Below are 7,990 nucleotides of genomic sequence, written 5' to 3' on the forward strand. Positions count from 1 at the left end.
AAAAAAAAAAAAAAAAAAAAAAAGTTAACTTATCTTTAAATTTTATTTCAGTTTAGTATGGAGAAAAAAGTCAGAATTCTGAGAAAAAAGTCAGAATTGACTTTTTTCCCATGTTAAACTGAAATAAAATTTAAAGATAAGTTAACTTTTTTTTTTTTTTTTTTCAGTGGCCCCAATCCTCTTCCGTACATGAGTCATGGGTTTCCTCTCAGGAAGGTTTTTAAAAATGCACGCCTCAGCCAAAATGAGCTGGGTCCTCTGCTTTCTTCACTACAGTCGGAATAATAAACAGTGCTGCGGAAAAACGAGACCTTTTTGGGGGTTTAAAGAGTCCACTGCAGGTGTTTGGGTCACAGATTCACCCTCAGGGAGTTTTCTTTTTGTTTGTTTAGACGTTGATTTATCTCTCTTTGTTCAGAAGCATTATTCAGCACAGATGGTTTGATTCAGGGAAAGGTTTCTACGGGGAATGTTAGTATTTTTACTAACACTGCATTTTTGATGAAAATTAAATAATGATTCTGTGGAGATGTATAGATCATTTAATCTCTAACTTTGACCTGCTTTTAAAATTTAATCTGATTTAATGACACATATTCTCTCTATATTGTGATGCACAAAAGAACAGTACCACAACCATTTCTTTTTTTGTTTTTTTTATTGCCCCTCCTTTATAACAGGATTTCATTAATACTTCCAAAGAAATTTTGAGTAGACATCCCTTTAAGCAGCCTATGTTAGCAGATAGCAAGGTTAGCGAGACTAAAGGCTGATTTATACTCAGAAACCAGGTTGTCTGCATCGCAGTAAACACAGATATGTCCCGCCCCTTCCGCAGCGACTCTGCTGCACGTCTCCAAAATTGTAGGTGCCCGTAGACAAGAGGCCTCTGATTGGTCAAATCTATGTCTGCTCTACATTATGCGCATTTTCCGTTTGGTAACTTACCTGCTTGTTTTGTTTGTATGACCGCCATTGTGGAAAACGACTCGTGAAGATGGACCAGCTAGCAGAGCGAGATGCGCAATAACGCTGGTACCCTTTTTCCACCTGGATTCCTGCTCTTTTTGGCCCTCATGTCCCTCCATTGTTGCACAAACTTGCCCCCACTTCCTCACCGCCTCGGCCGTATCTAGACCCACAGCTAGTTGCTGATTGTCGCTCTGGCGTTGTGGCGTGGAATAACATAGTTGCGCTTCAATATTGGGTTTAAATCAAAAATATATGCGACAAGCTCACCACGACACACTGCTGCGGGAGGATAACCCGCCCTTAACACCACTAACACAGCTGTCACCATGGATTTTCCAAACATTTTGAGCAGACAGCACTGATGCTAAAACTGGCCTTTTTATCCTCTTTCTACAGTTTTATACTGAAGAGTGTCTCTGTCTGCTTAACCAGTTGCCGCCTTACTTTGGCCAGTTGCCGATCGAGTCTAAAACGTATTTCTTTATTTGCTTTGGTTTGCAGCTGATTTCTCTGCGTATGTCTCGATAAACATGGATCCTTTAATGTCTTAATATTCTGCAAAAATGACCTATTTTTGCTTCTTTGCAGGATCTCGTCAGGAAAGGGATTCCCCACCACTTTCGAGCAATTGTGTGGCAGTTGTTGTGTAACGCCCAGAACCTGCCCATCAAAGATCAGTACTCTGAGCTCCTTAAGATGACCTCGCCCTGCGAGAAGCTCATTCGCAGGGACATCGCTCGCACTTATCCCGAACACGAGTTCTTCAAGGAGAAGGACAGCCTGGGCCAGGAGGTGCTCTTCAACGTCATGAAGGTAGACCTCCTCCTCCAACCTGAAAGAACATCAATTAGGTGAAAGAAGCTAATCAGAGAGTATTTGATAACTCCAGGGTGTCTCTTTTTATCCCTCAGGCCTATTCTCTGGTGGATCGTGAGGTGGGCTACTGCCAAGGAAGTGCATTCATTGTCGGTTTGCTGCTCATGCAGGTATTAACATCATTGAAACGATTTAACAGCTCATCAATCAGCAACGATTCCTCTTGTGTTGATGCTACGTGTCTCGTTTGTTCTAGATGCCAGAGGAGGAGGCCTTCAGTGTGTTTGTGAAGCTCATGCAGGACTACAGATTGCGAGAGCTCTTCAAACCCAGTATGGCTGAACTGGGACTTTGCATGTACCAGTTTGAAAGCATGATCCAGGTAGGCTCAGCATCTGGAAACCCCTGTAAGAGAGAGAACTGCTGTTTGGATTGATGTGACGATGGAAATGTTTCGTTTGTGAATCTACAGGAGCAGCTTCCAGAGCTTCACATTCATTTCCAGGCTCAGAGCTTCCATACCTCCATGTACGCCTCCTCCTGGTTCCTCACCATCTTCCTCACCTCCTTCCCTTTGCCTGTAGCCACAAGGATTTTTGATATCTTCATGTGTGAGGTCAGTCGAAACAAGTGGCTCAACACTTTCCAAAAGAAGTGGTTTTGACTCGGTGGTGCCGCTTAATCAATGGCTTCTGCTAGTCGGTTTTTATTTGTAATTTAACTAGAAAATAATCCTCACAGAACTTTAACTTTTCTTTTGCACCAGATTCAATTGTTGTCTTACAATAAAACTGGAATTTTGGAAGAGTTTTAAGAGAACTTCGTAAAGAAAAAACATGTTAAGTAATGGTAATGTAAAATAAATAGTGCAATACTGCCACCTGCTGGAGAAGTCTTTACATCACACTTTCTGTGGTGCCTATAAAACAAGGTGTCCAAAGTGCAGTTGGGAGTTTTTAGGAAGCCCCTGATCACAGTATGAAAAGATTAAAAAAAACAATACACTATGATGGCAATTGCTGCAGATTCTTCAAGTTGAAAAAATCAAGAATGATTGCACCATTGTTGCTTAAAAAACACAAAGAATCATAATCCAAATCCACAATGATTACCGTATTTTCACGACTATAAGGCACATATAAACTTCTTTTTTTCCCTCAAAATGTGCGACGCGCCCTATAGTGCAGTGTGCCCTATGTGTGTTGTTACTGCGGACGTTGTTGAGACCGCCATGAGAACGTTAAAGGGGGAAGTGTGGGCGTGGATTGGCTGCCACGCAAATGGACAGAAACAGCCGCCTATGGTGATTTTTAAAAACAAAGACTTTGCCTAAAGAAACTTTTCCAACTGGAGTCGTTATTAAGGCAAATGAAAAGGGCTGCATGGATGAGGAGATGATGAAAGCGTGGCTGAGGCAGGTGTATGTGAGGAGACCAGGTGGTTTTTTCCACGCATCACCATCGCAGTTAATCTGTGACTCCATGCGTGCCCATCTCACAGCCGATGTGAAAAACATGGTGAAACAAATGAACGCTGTGCTCGCTGTTATTCCGGGAGGTCTGACAAAGGAACTTCAACCGCTCGACATCGGTGTGAACCGGCCGTTCAAAGTAAGGCTGCGAGCGGCGTGGGAGCGATGGATGACCGACGGAGACCACAGTTTCACGAAAAGTGGAAGGCGGCGCCGAGCAAGTTACGCCACCGTTTGCGGATGGATTGTAGATGCTTGGACTAACGTGTCTGCTGGAACTGTTGTTCGAGCTTTCGCAAAAGCCGGCATCATTTCCGAGGAGCCGCCCGGCACGGAAAGTGACTCTGACAGCGAAGAAGGGGAAATTGGCAAGTCTGATTTAGCACAGCTGTTTAATTCAGAAACAGAGGATGATGACTTCGATGGGTTTGATTAATACTTTGTAATAAATACATGAATAAAGCACAATCATACTCAGTTTTGCTCCCGCTCTATTTTTAAATACGCAGTAGAGGTATTTAAACGTAGTAGAGGACATGTACCGGTATATAAAACCCGCGCCCTATAGTACGGTGCACCTTATGTGTGTGTTAAATACTGTAATGGCACACATGACTGAGACTGCGCCTTTTAGTACGATGCGCCTTATGGTCGTGAAAATACGGTAAAAGATTTATTTTTTAATTAAATCACTACTTAGCTTGCCTTATCCTAAGTATGAGAGTAGTTCATTGTTTTGGTCTTCAGGGTTTGGAAATTGTTTTCCGCGTGGGGCTGGCCATCCTTCAGATGAATCAGGCTGAACTCATCCAGCTGGACATGGAGGGAATGTTACAGGTGTGTACGGTCACATTTCATTGTGTTTACCCCCCCGCCTACATTAACTCTGGTGGACCCAGCATCAGGCTGAAAAGTCATCCTGCCTCATGTTTCTTCTCATGGGTTTCAGTACTTCCAAAAGGTCATCCCACATCAGTTGGACAGCGGACCAGATAAGGTCATCCAGGCTGCCTATCAAGTTAAATACAACGTCAAGAAAATGAAGAAGTGAGCATTTCTGTCATCTTTTAACTCTGATTAGATTACATTATTAGATGGAATCGTTTCTGGTTACAGATCTGTTTATTGTCACATATACGTTAAAGAGGCTAAGAGGAGCAACACTTTATGGATTTGCCCAGAAAAGGCTGTTAATAAAGACGGAAGGATTGACCCGTATCGTCTCTGTGTTACAGTTTAAACTTTGAATAATGAAATATTTTCTCTCAAATTTTCCAGGTTAGAGAAGGATTACACTACAATCAAAACGAAAGAGATGGAAGAACAGGTGGAGATTAAGGTGAGTAGGAACCTTTAATCAATGTCGCATCCAAATACAAAATATGCCAATACAGTTGGTCATTTCTTTTCTTTTTAAATACTATTTTCAGTTTATTTAATCCGATTTCAAACAAATTACATTTTAAGGGTCTACAGTCAGTTCAGTCAAACTGATAATGTTTAGTCGGTGCATGAAACTCCACATTACGGTATGTTGGACCCAATAAAACAATCGAAAATCTGACTTTTTTCTCAGAATTCTGACTGAATTCTGACAATAAAAAAGTAAGAATTCTGAGATTAAATTCAGAACTCTGACTGAATTCTGACAATTAAAAAAAGTCAGAATTCTGAGATTAAAGTCAGAATTCTGAGAAAAAAGTCAGAAGAATTCTGAGAAAAAAGTCAGAATTCTGACTTTTTTCTCAGAATTCTGAATTTTTTCTCAGAATTCTGACTGAATTCTGACAATAAAAAAGTAAGAATTCTGAGATTAAATTCAGAACTCTGACTGAATTCTGACAATTAAAAAAAGTCAGAATTCTGAGATTAAAGTCAGAATTCTGAGAAAAAAGTCAGAAGAATTCTGAGAAAAAAGTCAGAATTCTGACTTTTTTCCCATAATAAACTGAAATAAAATTTAAAAATCAGCTAACTTTTTTTTTTCAGTGGCCCTAATCCTCTTCCGTATCAATCGCTGTTGTGTTTTTTTTGGGGGTATTTTGGGTGGTTTATTGAGAAGTGGAAGGAAATAATTTCCACCTAAAAAGTAAAGATCTAACAATCTAGTTCTAGTTTGATTAATTTCCCCAGTAGCCATTCCACCAGTTATAATAAAATACTTTTTTATTTCCCTGTCAGGAGCCTCTTGTTGTGGCTGATGAGCGTATCGGTTGTGTTTCTGTCTTTGTTTTGCAGCGATTGCGGACGGAGAACAGGCTCCTGAAGCAGAGGATAGACACACTGGAGAAGGTGAGTTCCTCACAGCAAAAACACAAACCTCTCCTCTCTCACCAATAATCCATCCGGCTTTGTTCGTTCACACACCGAGCCTTTTCTTGCACTAACCAGCCTATGTTAGCAGTACTGATGGATACCCGATGGATTTCTTGTTCTTTAAATCCATTCAGATGGTCGTATTTCCTGATAACCGTCTTTAAACCTCAGGTTGAGAATGCTGAGATCTCCTCAGATATGACTTTGTGAAGCAGGGAGTCTGAACCCTGATGTTGAATCTGAGGGCTGCTTTTTGACATGAAATGCTGCTCAGAGCACTGCATGCTGGGTGTAGCTGTTCCTCATGTTTCCTGAGGGGGCGCACACGCTGCACCGTGCATGAGGTCTGGTGGATAACCGGGGTGTCTGCTGGGCTGCTGCTTCGCCAAGGAACCTCGGAGCTCTGAACATGTCGACACAAACTGCTGCTCTTTGACCTGCAGACTGGAACCTTTTTCACATTTAACCTGTCGCCATCTGGAGCCATTAAAAAACCTGGATGAGACGCAGCAGCGCTTCTGCTCAGTTAAACCCGCTCTAACTATTCACTGTAGTGTTTGTAGCTTTCTTCTGTGTGCAGAGTCACTCATCTTACTTTGTCACCAGCTTAGTTTCCCTTTTTTCACCACGCCTGCATGCAATGTTCCTTTTTCTACCTTTACGTTTGAGCGTCATCGTTTTCAGGACCTAAACTATTGTCTCTGGAGGGAAAACGAACATTGCATTTCTTCTTTGAAACAATCAGTTGTTCTTTTTTGTGCTTTAACTGTCCTTTGGTTTGTCTCTCTCTCTGCTGTCTCTGTTGATATTTCTGTTTTGTAGGAAAGTGCTTCCTTGGCAGATAGATTGATTCAGGTATATTTCCTTATTTTCTCTAACCGTTTAAGTCCTTTTTCTTTCCCTCTCTCCATTTATGCACTGCATGCTTACCTCTTAAGCTAAATTATTGTCAGGTAACGATCAAAATCTAATGAACGTTGATGAATAAAGAGCTAAATCACATCGCAACTGATAACATTGTTCATTCAGTGCATGAAACTCCACATTACGGCATGTTGGACCCAATAAAACAATCGGAAATCGAAACCTTAACAGGAATGACAGTTGCTAGTGTTAAAACAAGCATGAAAACCTCACCCCAACCTCTGTTTTGATTTGCCCACCCATCCCACCCTTTTCCGTTTCACTTCCTGCCGTGCTCATTCCAACTGCTCCTCGGTTGCTTATGTCCAAAAGGGACAAGTGACTCGAGCCCAAGAGGCAGAGGAAAACTACCTGGTCAAGCGGGAGCTGGCCACAGTCAAACAGCAGTACGAGGAGGCCGCTGCTCAGCTGGAGCAGGCCAAGAAAACCATCAAGCAGCAGCAGCAGCCACAAGCGGTAAGGAGGGGGGGAGGGCGGATGACCTCGCTGGAGGGACGCCGCGGCGAAGCTTTAGGTGTAGGTTGCAGATCTGTGTGATTTAAACAGATTTCTAACTGATCTTTTTTGGGGGGTTTCAATGCATAAATTGCACGTCTTTAATGATACAATCAGTCGTCTATGAAGGGATTTCAGCTTTTTGCATTTCAGGCTGAAGCCCCTATGTGGGGGGGTGGAAGGCGGGGTCTTATCACCTCACTCATGGGTGTCAGGCAGCCATCTGTTTGGGGTATGCATGAATCCAGATGGGTACACAGGTCTACACATGTTAGGCACCGTTTTACTGTCTGTGTTCATGAATCTGTAAGCAGCCCCCACCTCCCTGCTCCCAGAATCCTCTCTGTTCGTTTCTGAAGTTGTTAAATATTCATGTCTGGATTCCACACCATAATGTGCTGTCATTACACTGCTTTACATAATCTGCTGTCTGGTTTAACAGTAAATGGACATGAATTAGTAATGAGACATGAAAACTGGAACTGAGAGGGTTTATTAAGCTCAGCGAGGCTTTGCCCTTCGTTCTGACCGTCGTCCTGTTTGGGTTCCAGAAGGGACCGCCTCGCTTCTCCGAGGAGTCCGTTCTGCAGCTGGAGAAGGAGCTGGTCCAGGCCCGGCTGAAGGAGGCGGAGTCCCAGTGTGCGCTTAAAGAAATGCAAGATAAGATCCTGGACATGGAGAAGGTAAGATGTTTTTTTACAGGTGCAAACAGAACAGGCTTCCCCTGCTCAACCTTTTTTCATTTTTCTAGAGGAACTCCTCACTACCAGATGACACTAATGTGGCGCGACTCCAAGACGAGCTGATTGGGGTGAAGCTGAGGGAAGCGGAGGCTCTGACCGGGCTGAAAGAACTGAGACAACAAGTCAGAAATCTGGAGGAGCACTGGCAGGTGAGCAGCTGCATGCAGACTCAAACGTTCAACAGTCTAATGCTGCGTTCACACCGGGGGCAGCAAAAGCAGCAAAATCGCGTCTGCTGCTTCATTTTTGCTGC

General features: G+C 42.8%; 1 protein-coding gene across 2 annotated transcripts in view; it reads left to right on the plus strand.

The window, feature by feature from the left end:
• The window catches only part of evi5 (ecotropic viral integration site 5), a 57,169-nt gene that overhangs the window by 22,918 nt on the left and 26,261 nt on the right, over positions 1–7,990 (plus strand). Inside the window, exons 3-14 of one of the 2 annotated variants that reach the window (XM_015385530.1) lie at positions 1,561–1,785; positions 1,884–1,958; positions 2,045–2,170; positions 2,261–2,404; positions 4,007–4,096; positions 4,209–4,306; positions 4,538–4,598; positions 5,498–5,551; positions 6,398–6,430; positions 6,812–6,955; positions 7,546–7,677; positions 7,746–7,886. In XM_015385530.1, the coding sequence (XP_015241016.1) occupies positions 1,561–1,785; positions 1,884–1,958; positions 2,045–2,170; positions 2,261–2,404; positions 4,007–4,096; positions 4,209–4,306; positions 4,538–4,598; positions 5,498–5,551; positions 6,398–6,430; positions 6,812–6,955; positions 7,546–7,677; positions 7,746–7,886 (1,323 nt within the window). The remainder of the gene's footprint in view (positions 1–1,560; positions 1,786–1,883; positions 1,959–2,044; positions 2,171–2,260; positions 2,405–4,006; positions 4,097–4,208; positions 4,307–4,537; positions 4,599–5,497; positions 5,552–6,397; positions 6,431–6,811; positions 6,956–7,545; positions 7,678–7,745; positions 7,887–7,990) is intronic. The other variant, XM_015385531.1, reaches the window with a different exon arrangement.

Source organism: Cyprinodon variegatus, unplaced genomic scaffold (assembly GCF_000732505.1).
Source record: "Cyprinodon variegatus isolate N-32 unplaced genomic scaffold, C_variegatus-1.0 Scaffold342, whole genome shotgun sequence".
NCBI classification, from domain to species: Eukaryota; Metazoa; Chordata; class Actinopteri; order Cyprinodontiformes; family Cyprinodontidae; genus Cyprinodon; species Cyprinodon variegatus.